Source organism: Ziziphus jujuba, chromosome 11 (genome assembly GCF_031755915.1).
Source record: "Ziziphus jujuba cultivar Dongzao chromosome 11, ASM3175591v1".
Taxonomy (NCBI): domain Eukaryota; kingdom Viridiplantae; phylum Streptophyta; class Magnoliopsida; order Rosales; family Rhamnaceae; genus Ziziphus; species Ziziphus jujuba.
This window is the reverse complement of record NC_083389.1, coordinates 16,862,126-16,885,540: the sequence shown is the minus strand read 5'-3', so window position 1 is coordinate 16,885,540 and position 23,415 is coordinate 16,862,126. Positions and strand designations below refer to the sequence as shown.

The 23,415-nt window shown below is 28.8% G+C and overlaps 3 protein-coding genes across 3 annotated transcripts; all 3 read left to right on the top strand.

Annotated features, from left to right (window-relative positions):
* Window positions 1–6,045: 6,045 nt before the first annotated feature.
* On the top strand, window positions 6,046–9,488 carry LOC107432799 (derlin-1). Its single transcript, XM_016043991.4, has 7 exons — window positions 6,046–6,307; window positions 7,297–7,432; window positions 7,523–7,596; window positions 7,944–8,037; window positions 8,317–8,445; window positions 8,570–8,730; window positions 8,985–9,488. The coding sequence occupies exons 1-7, from the start codon at window positions 6,291–6,293 to the stop codon at window positions 9,112–9,114; spliced, it is 741 nt and encodes a 246-aa protein (XP_015899477.3). The 5' UTR covers window positions 6,046–6,290; the 3' UTR covers window positions 9,115–9,488.
* Window positions 9,489–10,336: 848 nt separating this feature from the next.
* Window positions 10,337–12,617, top strand: LOC107432815 (profilin-4). The gene is made up of 3 exons (XM_016044013.4): window positions 10,337–11,043; window positions 11,723–11,860; window positions 12,222–12,617. Exons 1-3 carry the CDS (start codon window positions 10,915–10,917, stop codon window positions 12,354–12,356), a joined length of 402 nt encoding a protein of 133 aa, XP_015899499.1. The 5' UTR covers window positions 10,337–10,914; the 3' UTR covers window positions 12,357–12,617.
* Window positions 12,618–20,153: 7,536 nt separating this feature from the next.
* On the top strand, window positions 20,154–22,585 carry LOC107432825 (profilin-1). Its single transcript, XM_016044027.4, has 4 exons — window positions 20,154–20,437; window positions 21,470–21,607; window positions 22,125–22,267; window positions 22,362–22,585. The coding sequence occupies exons 1-3, from the start codon at window positions 20,315–20,317 to the stop codon at window positions 22,257–22,259; spliced, it is 396 nt and encodes a 131-aa protein (XP_015899513.1). The 5' UTR covers window positions 20,154–20,314; the 3' UTR covers window positions 22,260–22,267; window positions 22,362–22,585.
* Window positions 22,586–23,415: the final 830 nt, after the last annotated feature.

The following is a 23,415-nucleotide window of genomic DNA, read 5'->3' as shown; positions in this document are numbered from 1 at the left end:
TTTTTTTTTGGATAGCAATGTGTTGAAGGATTTAATTGTAACATATTATCCTTAAGTGTCTACATTTATTAAAAAAAAAAAAAATGAGACCTGCAGGATACTAAAATACATACATAACTAAACTTTTTTTTTTTTTGGGGATAAAATTACACTTATCTAGAAATAAGAGACAGTATATGATATGTGTCTATGCATACATACATATATATATATATATATATCAATTTTTAACATTATTTTACAGATTAAAAAGACAATGGGTAATTATAAAATTCACTCGTTTTGAGTTTATTAAAAAAAAATCCCCTAAAATAATGAAATTGGTTCCTAAGAATATTTTCTCTATGAGGATCTGACAAAATTAAACGATAACATCCAGTTCATAGAATTTTTTTTTTTTTTTTTTTTGTTTTGGGTGAAACATTCATGCTCATAGATAGTCTATATTGACAATATATGTTTCCATTACAATTTTTTTCCTTTTAGGAAATAATTATAGAAATTAAAAAACCATTTATTAGTCGGTTTATTGTTTAATTTTTTTATATATACATATATTTTTTTTTGTATAATTCGTATATGTGAATGCGAAGCAGTAAATTTCATCAAACTCTTATAATAAACCCCAATATATTGATCAATTTAACATTATATAATAATTTAGTAGCAACAATACAAAAGAAAAGAGGTTAATCAAAGGACTAAATTACATCATGCCAAAAAATCTTTCATTTGATTTTTGTGATTCTATCAATAAGCGATACCATTTAATTGGATTATAATCAAAACCATAGATTGAAACTCATGACCTTCAGTATTTGTGTTTTCTAGCCAACTCATATACCATTTCTACATTATTAATTTTTCTATCTTTTATGTATCAAAATCAAAGACAAATTTCATAAAATATTAAAAATGGCCTGGTATGTTAAACATATATAACCTTCAAATTGAATTGATTTATTGAAAGTTCTGGCTAATTTTTTATTTAAAAAAAAAAAAGAAATTTGGCTAAATTTTAAACCATTCCTTTCTTTTGCTGGAAATTTAATAGCGACATTATTCATACATATTAGTTTTAAGAAAATAATAATATCCTAGAAATTATGCCTAAACTATGAAAAAAAAATTAAATACGTAGATAATAAAATGTTGAAGTTCATCTTTACTAAAATAATTTATTCATATTTGATCAAAATAAAGCTTGAAAAGAAAAAGAACTATTGGCGGTCGGTAATTCCTTCAACATCAACGACGGTTAATCTGCATTCACCAAAAAATAAAAAACGACGGTTAATCTGCGGAGAAAACAATATTTGGAAATAAAATTATAAAAAGACACAGAGAGGATAAATTGAGGAGAAAATGGAGATGAATAAATCGGGAGAAATTAAAAGCTACCCCTCTAAAAGATCGAAGAAAGGTGGGGTCCATAACAGCTGGATTAAGGCTGTCACCACGTTGTCATGGAAGTCCTAGCTGGATTTTGATTGGGTGGAGAATTTTGCCGCGAAAAATATCACAAAAACACCCGGCGACAGTTGACGTGGCATTCCTTGTCGTTTTCTGATCTCTGCTTTTGGATGGCTGTTATTTGACGGCGCTAAAAAAACAAAAACCCTTTTATGCCCCTTTTGATTATTTATCCTTGTATCTCCTTTGGTAAAACGAAGGCAATGATATGGTCACAGACGAAAACTTTTAATGTCACCACCCTGCCACTGTTAAACACTGCCACTTGTTATTTAGTTTCGGTATTACAAACTTTTTTTTTTTTCTTTTTTGTAATTTATTTATTTATTGTTATGGTGGAGAGTGGATTATTTTTAAATTATCTACCATATAATTAAGAATTTGATGCGGTATTTAGAATTTGGATATGACAGGTTGGCTGATTAAGTTCAACATTATAAATATTTGAGTATAAAATATGAACTAATTTAAAGCTATGAGAATTATTTAAAAGAATATAAAAAAAAAAAAAGGGATTGGTACAACCTTTTTCGTTTATCTATTCCGTGTCAACATTTTCCTGTTTCATTAGACAAAAAAAAAAAAAAGACAAAATAATGAATTATTTCACTTAAGCTTAAAGCTCTACTTGGCTAATCAATAATTCATATTGGTACCATAATTACTATATAAATCTCTTACCTTAAAATGAAAATTAGATTTTTTAAAATTTAATCCAACTAATTAAATCTAAAAAGGAAAACAACCCATCCAGTCCATGATTGGTTTTCAAGGAACTCGCCCCAAAAAGCTTATATGCATTGAAATTTGTGCCAATTTTTACTTCCCTATTATTTAGTCCTTTATTATTTTTTTTTAATAATACTATAATCATTAACCTGTTAACTCTTTTTTTTTTTTTTTTTAAATGTTAACTGATATGGTATTATTTAAATTATATTAATTTGTCAACTACTCACGTTTACTACGTACTCTCTGCAGATTAGTTGGTAAGGTAAAAAAGATGCTATCCATACCACTATTCTCTAATTTTCTATGGATAAACTTTTAAAATTGGATTGGTATATGCCTTTTTCTTTCATGTAGAATCATGTATATGGTAGTAGAGCAACCTTATCCACTTTTTTTTTTCTTTTTTTTTTTTTTGAAAAAAAAAAGTTGAATGAATAAAAGAAAGGATGGGTCATCCCCTTGGATAGAGGGGTGGGGGCAGCAATGTATGGTTGATGGGAGCAATGGGGGGGCATGCGTGTAGGTGTACCATCCCTTATTGTTTAACAATCTCTCTCATTTCACTTCCTCCATTATGTTTCTTGCTTTGCTACGCTACCAATTCTAAATAAACTCCCTCATCATTCTTACTTCTCGCATTCTCTCTGAGGTCCCCAAAGGAAAAGGAAGAGGACGCCCAATGAATTACACACAACACAAAAAGTGCAAAGTTTACCTATGACTTCACTTTTTCCTCCTTTGTTTTTTTAAAAAAAAAACCTTTTTACACTGAAAACTGTGAGGACCCAATTTTTTCATTTTCAAATGATGGTTTTTGAATTTTGATTATATGCATTAGTTTTTGAATTTTGATTGTATGCATTACTTTTTAGGGGTATAATAGTTTTTTTTTTCTTTTAACGTTTTACCATTAACTTAGAGGTTTTTATTAAAGTGATTGTGCCTTTGTCACGTTGAAAGGTGGGGTTTTTATGTGTAAGTTTAATTAACAGTTCGAATTCAATAGTAATTATAAAGTATTATTGATGCAATGTAGAGTGACTGTTTCTCTAATTAACAATCTATTTGACAAGTGATGATTGATAAGAAAGCTAATAAATAAGTATTAGTGCTTACTCTTAACATTCTCTCAAGGAAAACACAAATATATTATTGTATTTAAAAAATAATAATAATTAGGGATAATAACATTTTAGTTCATTGCAGGTTAGAGTAATTGTATTTTGAACTTTTATTATTAAACCACTGGAATTGAAATCCTTAACAATTAAGATCCTCAATTCACAATTTCTTCCACATTAGAGTAATTTATTTTATTTTTCACAGTCATGATAGAACTGATGTTTCTATGCATATGAGTGGTGCATGACCATATTTTTTACAAGATTCTAAAAATATGAACCTAAAATGTAACTATCTCAATCTATAGGATATTAAAAATACAATTATTCCAGATAATTAATAATATTGTGAACTTACACCTTATTGTTTCTAAATTATCATCCACTACAAGTCTAAAAATATGTATCTGTATAATTAGGCTTCTATCAAACTATAGTAAAATAAAAACCACGATTTATGATACTTAGATTAAGATTTAAAATCGCATTCATAACACCATATTTTGATAGTGTTCATTTTTTTTAAATAAATTTTTAATATATTAATAAATCCAAATTTGATTCCTATTTAAATTTTAAATTCTAACTATTGATATAATTTAAAAATTAATAAAAAAAATTTGATACTAAAATCATTAAGTTTACCTTATGTAAGATTAACTATATATATATATATATATTACAATACACCTATGAATTCAAAAGAAGGGTAAACACTTTTTTAGATAAATTAATTGTACCCTAATCTCAATTAACAATATTTATGTTTTGGAACAACCATGCGATCCATAAATTATACCAAACGAACATGGCATTTGTTTTAAAGGGTATAATTATTAATTAACCCATAGCCTTAATGATCTATTTAACCACTTGAGATTCTAGTCTTTTAATGCATGAAATGAACGGAGCCAAAGCTACAAGAATGGTGGGTCAATCTTTCGCATAAACATTGAGTAAGCTCCAACTCATCCAACATATATACATTAATTTCGTGCAAGAAATCGAAAGGATATCCAGTGCAATCCAATCTCTGACATGTAAATATCAATGTTTCTTAACGTTTTTAATAAGTTGGTATAACTCGTATAGAGACAAATCCATTTGGTTGTATTTTTGTGCCAAATAGAAAATATATATATATATATATATATACTAGGAGGACCCACAAAAAATAATAATAAAAATTTGTATAAATATTAGAAAATGATGATTAAGAATTGCTTCAAATGGTTGGTCTCTTATTACCATGTTTTTAGTCATTGTTTATAAGGGTCCAGGCAAGCAAAAAAGCAATGCCAGCATTGCAATCATAATAAGTTTGGCAGACAGACAGACCATTTGGGTGTGTATCTTTCTAATCTCTTGGTCAGATCGGTGGAAGTACTGGTCCAAGCATTACCACCAAATTTTGAAGTCCCATCTTAAAGCTTAGTTAGTTGTTTCACTAATCATGCCCTTTTATTTGCGCATTGATTTTATTACAAGTATAGTCAACATTTAATGGTAGTTCAATTCCGTCCATAATTATGAATTTAGCTAAGTTAGGGACCCCCAAAACCCCATGCCTATATAAACTACATATGATCATCGATTCAGTTTTCAACTTTTCGAAAAGATTGGATGTCAAAATTATTGTTCGAGAAACAGTGTTGTGCTATTGAGCTGTTTTTCGCAAAAGGGTCAATTTGATTCAGCTTGAAATATTCATATATAGTTTGCTAACCCACACAAAACAAGTTGCAGAAAAATGTTGCATGTGATGTAAGTTGAAAGACTTTCTCTTTATGCAATATTCAAAGTTTTTTGGACGTGCTAGTGTAGCAGTATACATGAATCCTGTCTGTATTATAGATATACACATACTGGATCCAAGTTGGAATTTTGGATTTTAATTCAAATTCAAACCTTCCACTTTCATAATTTTTTTCTATGGGTATTTTAACTAATTGTCATTGCGGGGACAGTCCTGGTAAAATCCATTGATTAAAGTCTAATCGTGTATCCTGAATCCTAAACCTTATTTTTTCAGCTATCCGAAATTTAATGCTGGGACGATAATCAAGCATGGCAAATGACCAATAGAAATATAAATCAAAGGTGGGATTTTAGCATTTGGCTTGATTCGAAAGTCATCATCATTTGATACATCATATACATTTTTATACAGTAGTATTATTTTAATTTGAATACGGATAAATGAACTTTTAAAATAATAAATATAAATTAATAAAATAACGAGGTTCATCATTTTATAAACAACTTATTAATAGCTCAAGTAATATTCTATCGATTTTGAAAGTTAAAAAGAACAAAAAAACCAAATTAAAAATTATTTCAAACTGTTAATAATATTAGATTCATTTTAACAAATATCATATTTTGTCTAATTACAAATGGCTATCCTACACAATTGTCATTTTTATTATTCATGTATTTCTAATCACTTGAAAAAAAAAACAAAAACAAAACAAAACAAAAAAACATAGAAGTTCCAAGCCAGTTATAAATTTTCTCCAACATTAATCTACCTCCAACCAAAAAAAAGAAAACAGAAAAAAAAGAAAGTGTATTTCATACAGAAAATACAAAATAAATAAATGAAACTGGTGTATATTTTCAAAAATAAAATAAAATTGGTGTATTTAGACAAAAGGGCCAAATAATAAGGGCCATGGAAGGAGAAGACCCAAAAAGGAAACACATTCGGCCCAAATTGAAATACGTGCGAGGCAGAGGAGAGGAGTTGTGCACGGGGCACCTATCCAAAGAAGCTTCTGGGTCGTACACAAAGTCTTTGCTCAAAACCAACATTGAAGTATTGAAAGGCTGATTAAACAACCCCCTCAGGATTTTACAGCGCCTTAATTCACTTTCTTTCCCTTCCCTTTTCTCTATTTCTGAGATTTCCTCTGCAACAAGTTTCTCTGGTTTCCTTTTGCAAATTCAGCTTCTGGGTCTGCAATGTCTTCTCCTGCCGAGTAATACCCTCTTCTTTATTTTATTGTATATCATTATTTATTTTTTTATTTTTATTTCGCAGATTGATTATCATTTCTGGGTCCATATGCAGCTGTTTATCAATTTTTTTCAGTTGGGTTTTGGATATGAGTTCTAAGACTTAAATTTCAAATGTCTTGGGAATTGGGATCACGTGCATGTTATATATTCTAGTAGATTTTCGAACTTTTTGACTCTCTAATTACATTGATGTTCGTCAATAATCATAATATATATGTTTTAAAAAAAAAAAATTGATGTATTCTGTGTTTCTCTCAGTCACAAATTCATGATAGTATGCTTGGAATTGTTTTTGTATGTTTCCATCTTTCTAAATGCATTTGTTAATTTGGGTTTTGGAATTAAGTTGATAGCAATATTTGTTTATATAATATGATTCTGAGTGTTACCCTTTTATTTGGGTCTCTCCATCCACCGCCTTAAGGATTTATGAAATTTATATTAACTTAAACCCCAAACTTCATCCTGACTTGAGATTAGTGAGATTCCTATTGTCCATTGAATTGGATGAGTTTCACGGTGTTTGCATCAGTTTTACTTTCTTTATAACTTCGTGTTTCCATAACTTAAAAAGTCAATCATGACACTAAGAACATATAAAGAATTGATTAACAAGAACTTGGGGCACGAGTACAGATTGAAGAATGGATAATTGTCCAAGTAATCGAGTGTCATTTGACTGCTTTAATTTTCACTGAGCTCAAAGTCACTGGGGGAAAAAAAAAAAAAAAAGTAAAAGAAGGGTAATGAGAATGATATTGCATTATTTGTCAACCATAATAATGGATTTGTAAAACCATATTAGTAATAAGCAACAATAGTGTATCTGTTGTTGACAATGGTTATTTTGTTATGTTGGTCTATTATTATTACTTCTATAATCCATTTGGTATTTCCTAGTTGTTTTAACTTTGTTGTTTTGACCAATCCCTTTCTCTGCTTCTTTCAGGTATTACCAGTCACTTCCTCCCATAAGCAAGGCTTATGGGACTCTTTGTCTATTGGCAACTACTGTCGTTCAATTAGGGCTTTGTGATTATGCAAGTATCGCATTAATACATCAACTTGTATTTTCACGTTTTCAGGTATTCATCTAAACTATATGCTCAAAATTATTTGAATGATTTTGTTAATCTTTAATTGGAACCCTGTAGTGACTTAAATGTTATATGTAGGTGTGGAGGCTCATTACAAACTTCTTTTTCCTTGGAAATTTTTCTATTAATTTTGGAATCCGTCTCTTAATGATGTGAGTAATAGTTCAACCAAATTTCTAATCAGACGCATTCAAATGTTTGTATAGCCAGTTTCTTTATTTTTCGCATATATGTTGTTGGCCTTAGCTGTGAAATGATACCGATTCTTCCTCAGAAGAAGCCTTTTATTCCCACCTGCGAAGCAAAATATTGTTGAAGTGGAGGAGAGAGTGAGGGGGTGTTTTTTGCCCTTTCCTTGTACTCTATTGTGGGGTGTGGGGAAGGAAGAGAGGGAGGGAGAGAGATTATCCGTGATGTTTACGTATGAAAACTATTTGATAAATGATTAACTGCAATAATGAATCATATTGTTCACACTTCCATTTTAACAATTGTCCAGAGCAAGATATGGAGTTCAACTAGAAAGAGGGCCATTTGATCGTCGGACGGCAGATTTCTTGTGGATGATGATATTTGGAGCATTGACATTATTGGTATGTGGGATTATTATGTTACTGTCAGTTTCTACTTCTGTACTTGAAATTGATGGAATGGTGTCTAGGCTGACCTGCGTTAATGTTAGTTAGAGAGATCTTAAGATTTGATAAAAGAATGGTCAAATCACACTTTTATTTTTGTTTTCCTTCCCGTTTTCCCTTCAATCCACTATTGCAGTCTCTTATCTTATATTTTTAAGCTTGTTAGTCTCATATTATCAGTTGAGTGTAAACTAATGTTGGTTTCCTTTCTTCAATTATCTTGTATTCTTCTAGGTATTTTCTGTCATTCCCATATTTCGATTTCCTTTCTTAGGGATATCTCTTGTCTTCATGCTTCTCTATGTATGGAGTAGAGAATTTCCAAATGCCATCATCAACATTTATGGCCTCGTGTCACTTAAGGTATGTAATTACTAGCTAATTTTCATTTACATAGTGTTAGAGTTCGGTGCTTCTGTTTGCTAAGCTATCTCTTGCAAGGTTTTCTCCATATTTGATGCATGGATTTTGAAACTGGCTATTGTAGGCATTTTATCTCCCATGGGCAATGTTCGCTTTAGATGTCATTTTTGGTTCACCCGTTCTGCCAGATCTGCTGGGAATCATTGCTGGACATCTATATTACTTTTTGACTGTATTACATCCACTAGCAGGTGGGAAGAACATATTGAAGACGCCTATGTGGGTGTATCCTTTTCTTCTTTTTCTCATAGGTTAAAGTATATATTTCTGCTTGTATTGAATTTTATGCCATGATAGTATTGCTATATCTCTTTCTCTCAGTATGTTAGAAGTACCATTTCTTTTTGTTCCCTACTTCTCTTTCTTTGCAGCAGTAGGTGACCTCCATCGAGGGTTCGGTCCATAGCTTTAAATTTCTTTTCTAGTTCATGACAAGTTAACTTAGTTTCTATGAATTTTCTTGACTAAAAACTACATAGACAAAAAATTGTTGCAAGGTGGAGGATAGGAGCTCCTCAGCCTCGGCCAACTAGCCGTGCTCAATCCCAACCCGAGAGGAGTACAGAAAACAGGGCTTTCAGAGGAAGGTCATATCGGCTTGATGGATAATTCGGCCACTCCTAGAGGGGCTAAAACATCTCTAATCGTTTTTGTGGTTGATGCAACTAACAAGTAGAGTGAATGTCTTATTGTCAAGTAAATTTTTCGTGAACAGATCGTGGACTAACTGTTGGAATCGAGAAAAGTGGTTCTTTTTTGTTTTTGGGATTTTTGTTCCCTTGAATATTTTCCATTGCTTTTCTGAAGGATTGTTAAGTTGTGGAGATGTTGGCCAGGGAGGAAATCTATGCCAGAGATGATTGTAGTTGATGAGAAGTTGCGGTTTTATAATTGTATTAAAGCGTTGGTAAGGAAGTTTTTCTGATTTTTATTATCTCAAACTGTTCTAAACATATTAATCGCAGGAAATGTTGATTGGTCTTTCTGGGAGACTGACAGTAATGCTGATAAAGTCATTATGATCAAACTTTTACCATAGTGTTGTTGCTCAAGTTATTAAATTTTGGCTTGTCATTTTATTATATAATTAAAAAACTCAACTCAAAATATAGTATTTGCCATATTATTTGTGATATATTTTAATTTTCAAAATTTGGGATCTTTGAATTTTCTGAAAAAGTTCCACCGAATGCCTTTTTTATTCGGTCTAGATTTTAATTTTGAAAAATCAGATTTTATTTTTTAGCAGTATCATATAGACCATGATCCATTTGGGTAATTAATTTTGTAATAAAATGAAGAATAGAAAAACCTATTTTTATTTTCCTTCCCCTTTTGTTATTCATCAGTTAATGAACGCCAAAATCACTGAAAACATAGTACTCAACCAAAATCACCTATCCATTACAAACCCCCCCCCCCCCCCCCAAAAGAAAAAAAAAAAAAAAAAAAAAAAAAACCCAAAATACCTATCGTACGGTCTGAACTCACAGATGATTCCAATTGCACCTTTACCGTTTCCAAATTAAGTGCTGGCTTTACCTAATACCAAACTGAAAAAATGCATGCATAAACAAAATCTACATTGGTGAGTTTCGGAAATAATAATGCTTAAGGCACCGAATTTGTTTCATAAATTTTGGATTAATTACTAACTAATTTAGTAATTCTTTTTAATCATAATTGATTTTTAAAACATTAATATAACCTAAATATATAAAAAGTAAAGCGAATAAAAAAGTGACCCATCCATTGGTATACAATATTTGATAAATAAATTTGATAATAATAATATTCTCAAATGTATTTTATATAATAATGATGATCTCCAACTCCATAAGTCCATGGCAACAAAATGAGAGGATATATCGCGAAATGAAGCAGAGACCATGGTAATTTCGACACGAAAATCCTATGGAATTTTTTTATATTTAAATATAAGAAAAGAAAAAGAAAAAAAAAAAGTACTAATAAAAAAGCTAAAAGAAAGGCGAAGTTGAATGGCAGAAAAAATCGAAGATGAAGGTGAACCAAGCAACGGTGGGAATGAGAGATTACATGTGTTTGAGATCCATTCTTTTGCTGTTTCTAAGTTTTCAAAGTTTCCTCCACATTTCTCTCTCCCTATATATATGATTATTTATTTACTTCTCAAAAACGAAAACACCCCCACTTCCATTTTTTTTTTTTTTTTTTTTTTTTACTTAGGAAATCAACAAAAAACAAAAACAAGCATAATATACAGATAGCTATATCATCCCACCTTAATCATCAACAAACAAATTCTTTTTTTTTTTTTTTTTGGTTATTTTTTACCGGGGAAATCAAAAAACAACAACAGCATTATTAACAATAGCTATTAAAGAAAAAAAACAAGGCAAAGAGAAATTTCAATAGCTAAAAGGAAAAATGTCTTGGCAAACATATGTGGATGACCATTTGATGTGTGACATTGATGGCCAGGGACAGCATCTCACCGCCGCTGCCATTATCGGCCACGATGGCAGTGTCTGGGCTCAGAGCGCTTCCTTCCCTCAGGTCTTCTCTTTCTCTTCCATTTTCATTTGATTTTCATCTTGGCTGGCTAAGGTTGAGATTTTGATACAACCATTTCATTCTCTTTTTGCTTGAAATAGATAAAGAGTGTGGTGTTTCATTTTACAGTTGATTTATTTTGAATTTTGGATCGGTTTTTATACGTGGATCAATCTTATTCTTATATAGTATACCATATATGTATCTTTGTTAGAGGTCTCTAGTATGTGTCACTAGCTAATCTCTCCATTTAGAAAGTGCTTGGTCATTTCTTTATCAAATATTTGATCATTTCTTTCTTTGACATTATCTTTTTTTTTTTTTTTTAATGAAAAAAAAAAAAATATATATATATATCATTGATGACTGTGAAATCCATGTAATAGTTGTATTTAAAAATTTTTCATTGTTATGTTACTTGTTGAAGCTTTTGGATTAATTTTGTAGAATATTAAAATTAAGGTGTTATGTTTTCACGAAGTAATTTGGCACTGCCAATGCTCAAGGGGCTATATTATTATTATTATTATTATTATTATTATTATTATTATTTTGGAATTGGGATATAATGGAAACTATATTTAATTTATTGTGTATAACCTTAATTAGCTTAATTAAAGGGGATTATTAAATGAATGAGCTAGTGATAATGGGTTATATTTTGTGTTGTTTGAGCATGCAGTTTAAGACAGAGGAGATAACTGCGATCATGAAGGATTTTGATGAACCAGGTTATCTTGCTCCTACAGGGCTACACCTTGGGGGCACAAAGTATATGGTTATCCAGGGAGAACAGGGAGCTGTTATCCGTGGAAAGAAGGTACACTTTAACATATGAATTTGATGAAATTAATTGTTTTACATTTCACCTTCTGCATATTTAGCATTTTGCCCCTAAAATAAGAAGGAAAAAAAAAAGGAGGGTTAATTTCCCTTTAAATATTATAGCCTCATTAACTAAGTCTTTAACATATGAATTTGATGAAATTAATCATGCATTTCGTTGTGTTATTTTATTTTTGGACAATGTATGATGATGATACAATAGTTCGGTTTTATAACATACAAGCAATGTAAAGGGTTTGGAAGTTTTGAAGAGCAAAATGCAAAAAAGTATTTAACCCTGTTTTTGGACAATGTATGCAATATTAAACATTTTCGACATTTGGGGATCTTGGCAGGGATCTGGAGGTACCACCATAAAGAAAACAGGGCAAGCTCTAGTTTTTGGCATCTATGAAGAGCCAGTGACTCCAGGACAGTGCAACATGGTTGTTGAGAGGTTGGGGGATTACCTCGTTGATCAAGGCCTCTAGACCTATCCATGTCTATCGTATTTAATTTTCAACCACTTGTTTTGGGATACAAATTTTTGGACTTCTCTCTTTCTGTCCTTTTTTTCCTTTTTTCTTTTTTTTTTTTTTTTTTTGGTTTGGTGGGGTTTTTGGTCCCAACTTAAGTAGCATCTCCTTCACCAAAAGCCTTCAAATGGCATAGTGAAGTTGTTGCAGACAATAACCATGCCAGAACATGAAACAGTTTTTTGGTGTTTGGTAATTGTTTGAATTTTTGCAGTACCTTGATGTTTTTATAATTTGTGCATTCTTTCATACCTTTCTACAGTGCTCTCTCTCTTTCTCTTTTCCCATACATATACAAAAATGCTATAGCGAGGAAAATCTATTCAGTTGGCAATGATGCTTGCCTCTCCACATGTGGAAAGGTATAAAAACCAAAAAAAAAAAAAAAAAATATGCCTATCCATCTCCACGTATGGAGAGGTATGTGTTGCCCACCACTCGTCCACTTCAGCAAAATTATTATTATTTTTTTTTTTTGTGAATTCAGCAAAATTATTTATACACACAGAAATTGTTTACTGAAATATATTGAACAACTTGTATTGGATACTATTATAAGCTAATACTGGTACCAGAACATCAAGCGCTTAATGTGCATCGGCAGACATAATATTATATGTATAGTTCTATTAAGCTATGACACCATGTCTTTTGAATCTGTTTAGACTTTTTATAGTTGCCCTGTCTGGCATAGTATCGATGAGTGACATTGTGTGATTTGTTTCTGGTTTGTGGTGTCGAATATATTGGAACCAGAAAGTAAAATCAAATAAATTAAATAATAAAAAGAATATATCTCTCTTTATTAGAATTTTGATGCTTGCTTTCTATTTCTTCCTTGACCATTATATGTATAATGTTGTCACGAAAAACTTGCAACTTGATTTAGATATTTCAGAATTTTTCAAGGTTTTCTGTATGGGACAAGTTGCTCTATTTTATGCAACTTGTTGGCATGTGTTTGTCATTAATATAAGATAAGGTATTTCCTCCCATGCCACTATTCTATCATTACGTCTTCTTCTTCTTCTTTAACAAAAAAAGAAAATAATAAGTAATAATTAAAATATTGCCAGCCTGAATCATAAATCAAATGGAAGTAATTTTTTATTTTTATTTTTTACCTGAAACAAACACATATTTAATATTGGCAAGCAGGCAAAAAAGTCCTGTTTTTCTATCCCTAAAAGAAAAAAAATATAGCCCTTGTTTTCTGTTTCAGGTAGAAAGTAGACTAGGTATTTTAATGTGTAACATAGTTTAATCATAATTTAGGAAATAAATGTTAAATGAGGTTGGCAAAATCGGTAAACCACTCCCATCCCATCTAATAAGAATACGCTAAACACTCACCAAGTGATGAGCATCTTCACCCAACATAAAAGAGTTGATACATTAATAATTTATTTCCTAACAATTTAAGTTTTTAGAGTTAAAGATAATTTAATATATTGATCGTCGATGTTGATTCTCTTGGTAGGGAATGATTGGTAATTTAGAGAAATTATTCAGTACAATGGGTTTACTACATAGCCGTAGACCCATTCAATTATATTATATTAATTGGTCAAATAAGATATGTCATTCATATTATCTTTTAAAATTAATATAATTAAATTTGAAATTGGTAAGTTATTTACCATCAAATTAACTCATTCATTTAATCTATTTATTAATATATAATATATTTAGTTTTCTTTCAATATATATATATATATAAATATAATTTCCTTGTAAAAACTAATTATATAATTTACTTTATTGTATGAAAAAAAATATATCATTTTCTTTATTTAAATTTTATTTTAAAAATAATAGAAAAATATATTTCATCCAAAATACTTAAAAATCGCTACAATGCATTTCATATTCCATCCAACATATATATATATATATAAACATTAAAAAATATTATTATGTATTTCATATTTCATCTTATATATACACACATACTCTTTTGAGCTTAATATGATAAATTGAGTTTTGCCAAAAACAAAATGATAAATTAATAGGGATATCTTTATTTTTTATTTTTTATTTTTTAAAAATGAAAGAAATATATATATATATATATAGGCCTGTACCATTTTTTTCCAAAATGCTTATAAAAATAGAGCAATAATATATATATATATATATAATGTTTTTATTTTCTTTAAAATAAACTAATAATAAGAAGAAGAAATAATATTTGTATTTTTTTTAGATTGTTTGAGAAATAAAATGAATAAGATAATCCTTTTTTAAGGAAATTAAATATATTAATAAATTCATATTAAATGAATTGATTTTTTTTGAATAAAATATTAAAAGATTTAATTTATTAATAGATAATTTATCAATTTAATTTTTAATTATATTAAATTTTAAAAATTTATATAATATATAAAAGAAGAACCCTATGCAACACATGTCAGTATCTGCTTCTTCCAAATTTTTTCCAAAAACATATTTTTTATTTTTATTTTATTTTATTTATTTATTATTCTTTATCTTTCATTTTTATAGATAAAATCAAATATATATAAAATTAATTTTTGATATAACTTTCCATAACCATCAACAATTGATATTATTATATATGGTAATAATTTTAAAATAATTAAAATATTTCATTTTATCTTATTTACCAAATATATATTTTTATCCTTTAAAAATTATATATATTTCAATTATTATAATATTTTATAATATAATACTATATTATATTACGGTGGTTGATTCACAAGATGGAATTGTGGCTTTTTTGGCTAATTATATATTATATAATATATATAATAACATAATTATAGCCTGATTATGGCCTAATATAATGTATACTAAGATGCATTTTCACATTTAATATTTGATTTTATTTTATTTACCAAATAAGTTAAACATATTTGGTTATAAATATGCAATTAACACCTTCGAGTTATTTAAAATTTTAGTATTCAATATTTTGTTAGTTTTTAGTTTCTCATATTATGTTTTAGTTGTTAAAGTTTTTTTTTTTTAAATTCTTTAATTTCAATATATATATATATATATATATATATTTTATGGATCCTAAATATAATCATGTTAATCATAAGCATGGACATAAACCATGCTATGTATTTTGATTGAAATTGAAGATACTGAATCAAGACATGATGATCAAAAGGAAAAAAGATGCTTCTGATGAAAAATCCTTGATTATTAATTCATTTTTGTCTATCAACTTTTTCAAAACGATGGAGAAGAAAAAGATAAAACGGGAACGACGTAAGAAATTATTTAGATCAAGGGTATGCAAAAAAGAGTAATACAATCGTTCAAGCAATAAAGTGGTGCCAGAATTTTCTGACTTTGAGATAAATTCATTGAACACGAAGAAACTTAAGGAAATTAAACATTTGTCCTAGATATTTTTTTTTTCTTATTACTATTTTTTTATTGGGATTGAAATTAAAAAAAAAAAGGTTTTTATTTTAGTTAGTATAAATTATAATATAGTTTTTTTGAGGCAGACAATATTTTTGTTTTTGTAGTTGGTTAATATAATTATTTCAATATTCAATATTTTGTGGTTTGTTTTTGTTGTTTTAACTTAATTTCCCTCTATTAGTTAACTTAAGTTTTTAAGAAGAAAGTAGTGGGAATAAGAACAAATAATTTTTTTATTCATCTATAGACAACTCTTAATTGCATCCAATTGGTAAGATATATTGTGTGGATATTATGATATCATTAATAATATTTATCTTAATTAAGTGCTGGAACAGGAGATTATCCAATATCATTCGTGATTTGATCATACTATATATGTTTCAACTTTTTTTTTTCCCCATTTTTTTGGAAAGGACTCTTTCAAATTAAAGATCCCTGAATTAACTAATTGGATAATCGCTTACCAAAATAGGAGTAATCTTCAAATTCTAATTGTTACTATGCTTGTATTTTATTTTTATTTTTTTATACCAATTATAAATTAAAATAATACATAAACTAATAAATTTAATTTTAGTTTTTATAAAACCATTAGTACAAAGTTCCAAATAAGATAAAAAAAATTAAATATAATTTGCAGGAATAAATAAACAAACCCTCCAAAAATACATATTTAACCTAAACCCTAAACATATATAAAATAAAAAATAAATTAAAGAAATTAATTATTTTCAAAAAATCAATTAAATATGTCAACATTTTTTAATTTGAATTCAATAAATAATTTACCTAAAAAATTCACTATCCAACTCTATCGTCCCTGATAAGCAAATCTAATTTACTCTCTTCTATTTTTTATGAGTATTTGTATAACATACCATTGGAAGAATATTTGGTTTACCATATTATATAGATTAATCTTCCTTAATTTTAATAATATTATAATAGTTATTTTTATTGGGTTTTTTATTTTTGTATTTTTCCTTATTAGGATATTATTGAAGAATCATAACCGTTTTGAGATTTTTGCCATGTATATAACAATATATGTATATATTGTTTATTGTTACTTATATGTATATATAACATAGTATTCTTCTTTTTATTTTTATTCCTATTTAGAATGCATAATTTTTCGAAAATATAAAAAAAATTAACTGCTAATAAGGAAAATATTAATCTATTTAATCAACCCTAAAACTATTTAAATTTTAATTATTTCACTTGAGTATAAATATCAATTTATCTCATAAATATCCTTTTTTCATGATTATGATAATTTGAAAGCATTGTTTATCACGTAAGTTTATTGTTTCATAGATTTTTCCAAATATATAATAGTTATTTTTATTAGTTATTTTTTTTATTTTTTCCTTATTAAGATGTCATTAAAGAATCAAAATCATTTTGAGATTTTCGCAATATTAGTTTTTTACGAACTTTGTGTTTGGTCAACAAGTAAAAAATATTCTGTATATTTTTTACCTTTTTAGGTTAATAGAATTGGGGAATAAGCCATAGTAAGCCCATTCTACCAAATAATTTGTCGGCAATTTAATATGTTGATCCTCTTGGTACACTGAATTCAATTTTTTACAACCTACAAATTTCCACTCAATGCATTGTATGCATTTTCAAAAAGCAGTCATAAAGTTGTTTGCTTTTTGTGGTCTGAATTAGTTTTTTTGACCCCTATAGAAAGACATTTGTACGAGTAATTAAAATGGAGAAATATCAAATATGTAACAGCCATTTTTATACTATCAGTACGTCCGTGCTACAAATACCAAAGCTGTCTACCGCTATTCTTTTAAGTTATAATTTGCCATTATAAATTATTACTGTTTTTTGAACTCTACCCCTTAAATTTTAAAAATAAAATCAAATCAAATTGTCCAAGGAATTATACTTTTAATACTCATTATTCTGATTTTGTGATTTTATCTAATGAATTTGACAGTGTTAGGCATAAATATTGGTAGAAAATGAAATAAAACGTACTAAAATAATTTTTGAATAGAATTATATGAGCTATAAATGGTTAATTTCATCAAATTTATATATCAAAAATGTATAATTGAACTTAAGTGATAAAAAATAATAGTCTAGAAAGCAATGTGACATCTTTTATAAATTGAGGATAAAGTGCAAAACACATAATAGTTTAGGGGCACCTTGTTTTAATAATTAGGTGAATAAAATGTAATTAGTGTTAAATGCATTTTCTTTAATCATTTACAATAATTTTCTTCATTCCGATATTTCAAATTCAGTTTATGCAAAGTTCAATTTGGGGCCTTTACCCTTTTTTTTTTTTTTTTTTTTTTTGGCATTTGATACCCTTTAAATTTTAAAAAGTTGCATTTTGGTAACAAACAGTCAAATGTTAACAGAAACCGTTATGTTCTCAATTTTTTTACGTGAAAACTATTTTTCCATGTATTTTAATTTTTTTAATCAATAATTCATTCTAAAATAATCCAAAATTCATTATTTAATGAACCAAATAAACATTAAAAAAAAAATTATGGCTAAAAAAGGGATAAAGTTAATGGCTTCCATTGCATTTAATGGTTCATTACCAAGATGTGACTTTTTAAAATTTAGAAGGTAAAAAATTCAGCAAAAAAATATTTAAATAAAATTATATAATCTCAAAATTAGCTCTATCCATATTGAAGTGCATTTAACCGTATTTTTTTTTTTTATAAATTGATGGGGGAATTTTAACATTAAATATTAAATTTAAAATTTAAAATTATCATTGATGGTCATTGTTAAACTAGACTATCTCAAAAATAACATCTTATTTATTACTAGTTTGAATGAATAAAAAACCAAAAAATTTAAAAAAAAAAATTTCTTGTTTTTCTTTAGTGTATGTTTTTAGGTCCATGAAAGGAAGAGTGAGGCATTATTTTTAATTGTCCTTGGCCATTATTAGTACACTTGTCCATCCTTTAACGGATAAATCTTTTAAGCATCTTAAATTTATGTTTTTTTTTTAAAAAAAAAAAAAAGAAGGAAAGAAAAAAAATGTTTCTTTATCAATTTTTCATTTTTTTCTTCTGAGAATGAGATATTAGAAGGTTTGAGAAAGTGGGTTATTGTTGTGGAAACAGAACAAGTTGACATCAGAAACATACAGTGAATATCCAGTCAAAGTATTCTTCTCCAGAAGGTGGTGAGCATCAAATCTAAGTTGATTGTTAGGCATAAAAAAGACAATACAAACTTGAAATGTTTCATCATCATTTTTACCACAAAAAGAAGGAATTAAAGAACCACATACGACTCAAAAAACGAGATTCTCACCAAACTTTACATTATTTTATTTGCAGCTTTTTTTTTCTTTTTTTTTTTTTTGAATTATAATATGACTTCATCTCTACCTTATTGTATTCTTTATCATTTTTGGTGAACAAAAATAAAATAAACATAAAGATTCATATAGGTGGAAATACAGGAACCATGAGCTCAAATTGGTTTTCCTTTGATTGCTAGTCTTTTATTATTTGCTTTGAATATGTATTCCTTTTCTATATTATTTTTTAAAAAAAGGGAAAAAGAATAAAAAAGGAAGGAGATAATGAAAGGAGGAAAATAAAGCATCTAATAGGTTAGATAAAAATAATGCTCAACCATATGGCAAACTTCGTTATGCTGAAGGTATAAAATTGCTTATTATTATTGTTATTTTTCATAAATGTAAGCATGATATTGAAAAAGAAAGAAAACGAAAATATGGAATACAAAAAATATGAAAATAAAGGTTGTGGAATACAAGAAACTTAAATTTTCTGTGCAGAATAATTTTAAAGCTCACGCTTGACGTACATATATTTTAAAATATGAATTTAATTACTTTGTATATATATATATATATATATTTGAGAGAATATAATTCAAATTTTGACCAACATTTAAATTTATCATTTTTTGTATTAAAATTTTAAAAATAATTTTTTTAATGATAGCTATTTAAACTAATGATATCATAGTAAATTTTATTGATAATTATTCATGGTTAATAATATTTTAAAAGATAATTAAAAAATAAAAGAAAAAAAAATTGAAATAGTTTACTTAGTACAATTCATGCAATGGTTAAAAAAGGAAGGAGGGGGGGCACCGATCAAGAGGCGAAATTTGCGGTCCCGACAGGGGTGTTTCAGTAAATTAAATCCGAATACAAAAGAAGAAATAATTTTGAAAATAAATGATTAAACAAAAAAGATGATTATTAAAGGCTCCGTGGTTTCAACGCTACTGCTTACCGCTTGCTTAGATAGAAGACCCACAAAGACATTAAAGAAAAAGAAAAAAAAAAAAAAAACCAAATAAATAAATAAATAAAGCGTTTTTTCTCTGCAGACAAAACTCACCGATTATCTCTCTCACTCTCTCGGCAAACCAAAACCGAAAAACTCACAGTCGAAGAGAAAAAAAGAAAAAGAAAAGAAAACCTCACTGAATCTCACACCAACAGCAACAACAACAAGATGTCGTGGCAAACTTACGTTGACGACCATCTGATGTGCGACATCGAAGGCAACCATCTCTCTGCCGCCGCCATCATCGGCCAAGACGGCAACGTTTGGGCTCAGAGCCCCACTTTCCCTCAGGTTTTTCTTTTTTCTTTTTCTTTTTCCATTTCTTGGTTCATTTCTGTTCTACTAGTGTTTTAATTCATGGGTTTGTGTCTGATTTGCGATCTGATTACTGTTGTCTTGTTTTTTCCTTTTTTGGGTTTGAATTTCATGCTGAGTTGGGGTGATGGGAGTGAGGTTGTTTTTCTTTTTTTCTTTTTCTGGTGTTTGTTTGTTTGTGTGTGTGTGTGTGTTCTTGTGCATGTCTTTGTGAATCATGGCTGTCCGGATCTGGTACTCCATAAAAGGAAATGGTGTGTTTGTCTTTGTCATTACCGATTTGTTGTTTGTTGTTGGATTATTATTTTTTGGGAGCAAAATGAGGAAGGGAGAGAGAGATTGATTTAACATTGTTTCTTTGGAATGTGGAATGTTGATTACTTGGTTGATGACAACTGGATGTGATGTAATTTGGGATTGGATTTGAATTCTTATATCATTTTGGGTTTTAATGTAATTGTGAAAATATATATTCTTTTGGTCCCTTTTAGATAAATTTGAGAAATTTTAGCAGGAGAATTGTTTAACTACTAAGTGGGAGCAATTTTTTTTTTTTTTTTGACATACCAAATGGGAGTTTTTATTATTAGTTAATTGTGTCATTTCATTTTATATTAGTTTTAGTTGAGAGCTCAAAGCCTCAAATTATACATGCATTCTTTGGGTGCGCAATGCTGTTAAAGAATGAAAGCATCATTGTAGAAGAGATGGTAATTGTAATAATAAATTATCTGAAATGTTAATCGGACTTGATTTTTCCTAATATAGGATATGTACATTGTTGGAGATGCAATCTTTGCTCCAGCAATGCTATTTATGTTGATACAAGATGATTTTGTATTTAGTAAAATTCTTCCCGTTCTTTTTGCTAGTGTTAATGCACTTTTTTTTTATGGCTGCAAATATGTGCTTACACCTTTAACATCCTTGATTCAAATGTTTAGTAGTTTTTTGTTTCTTCTTGAATTTAAAAACTTGCATATTATTTTGATGTCAATATTGATTTAGTTCAAGCCCGAGGAAATAACCGCCATTGTGAATGACTTTGCTGAACCTGGAACACTTGCACCAACTGGATTGTACCTTGGTGGAACAAAATATATGGTGATTCAAGGGGAGCCAGGAGCTGTCATTCGAGGGAAGAAGGTGATAAGCATATAAATTCAATCTTTTTAATTCTTTGGATAAGTATGAAATTTCATGTTTTTCCTTAATATAAACTATAAAATAGCATTTTACACATACATAAATGCATACACATGCTTGAAAATCTATGGCTAGTTTACTTAGAGTGAAGTAATGACATTATCATTCTAGATCCAACAAGAAGCTTGAACATCTAACTGCTTTGTCACATCACCTACGGCCAAACATTTTTCATTGTCAGCATACAGCTTCACCTTAGAATGGGTTTCCACTGCTAAATTCATAGTGCCTTTTTCTTCTTTCCTCTTCTTCTGGTGCAATTCTTAGTTAGATAACAGGGATGAGTCTCAATCTCTTTAACTCATTCGACTGTTTGAGAGTTCAACTACTTTTGCCAGTACGAGTTAAGCCCACCACTACCTTAAAAACGGAGAGGATAGGGATGATGGGGTTTGTAGAGATTTTATTTTACCATGTCCTAATATCTTATATTCTCACCATCTTAATTTAATTTCAGGGCCCTGGTGGTGTTACTGTTAAAAAGACTAATCAAGCTCTGATTATCGGTATCTATGATGAACCAATGACACCTGGCCAGTGCAACATGATTGTTGAAAGGCTCGGTGATTACCTCATTGATCAGGGTCTCTAGTTGCCTTGGTATGTCTTTACTTGTTTTAAGTGAATCATAGGTTTCCATATAAGTTTGCATATGCTAAGGCTGACCTTCTGCTGTTTGACCGGTTGATTGCAGTGAAATATTATTACAAAGTATTAAAGAAAAAAAACAGTGATGGCGGACTAGTATGGAAAACAAAGGTTTGGTGCCTTGAAAAAGTTATGATTATGGTCTTTGTCGTTGTACTCCTTTGATAAGTAGTATTGTGATGATTTTCCAAGTGAGTTGTTCGGTGGGATTTCCAGTTAATGGATGATGTGGTTAATTTGAATGGCATAAAATTATAGTCTCTGTTTTTATGATTGTGCTTATATTATCCTGGCTCATTGAACAAGTATGAGAGATGTTTTGGCTGAATGTTTTGGCTTTAGAAAGAATGAATTTAAAACAGTCGCTTTGCCTATAATCTTCCCACAACACAATTTAGCTGGCCTTTTGCTTTGAAGCCTACTTTTTCTTATCTTTTTTTTTTTTTTTTTTTTTTCAGCTTAGAATTTTTTTGGGAAAACAAGTTTCATGGGCTGTATTTAAATCGGTTTCTTACTTTTTCAAAAGGAAAGGCTTTGTCTATGTAATATAGTTTAATCAAGTTGGCTAGGAAAATGGAGGGGAATTTAAAGTGACACGGATTCAGTAGGTTTCTATATATGGGCTTCTAAGCCGGGGAAAAAGGAAAACAAAACATAATAAAGTAAAAGGTTTACATGTGTAAAGGAATAATCGACAAATCCTGACGGTTGTCCCTTGAGGACAGTCATGTGGCTGTGCTACTGTTGGTATGAGTTTGAATTTTCATGTTTTGGAATCATTAAATAAAAAAGAGAGAGACTTTACACAATACCTTTTAAATTTTCACTTATTAAGTATTAATTTGCTTATCGAACCCTTTTTTTTTAATTGTTCTAATATCTCCTATATAAACTCTGATATATCAATTTGCTCCCTTTTTAAAATTCCTTGTTTGAACCCGGCTAAGATTGAAATTGCTTACTTATAGTCAGTTTTTTATCGTATTGGGACGCCTTAATGGGTTTTTTTTAATCAGAATTTCAGTTATTAACTTTTGGATCTTTCACTTAATATTTTATTAAATTTATATAAAATTTTTACTTTGTTGTTTTAGGATTTT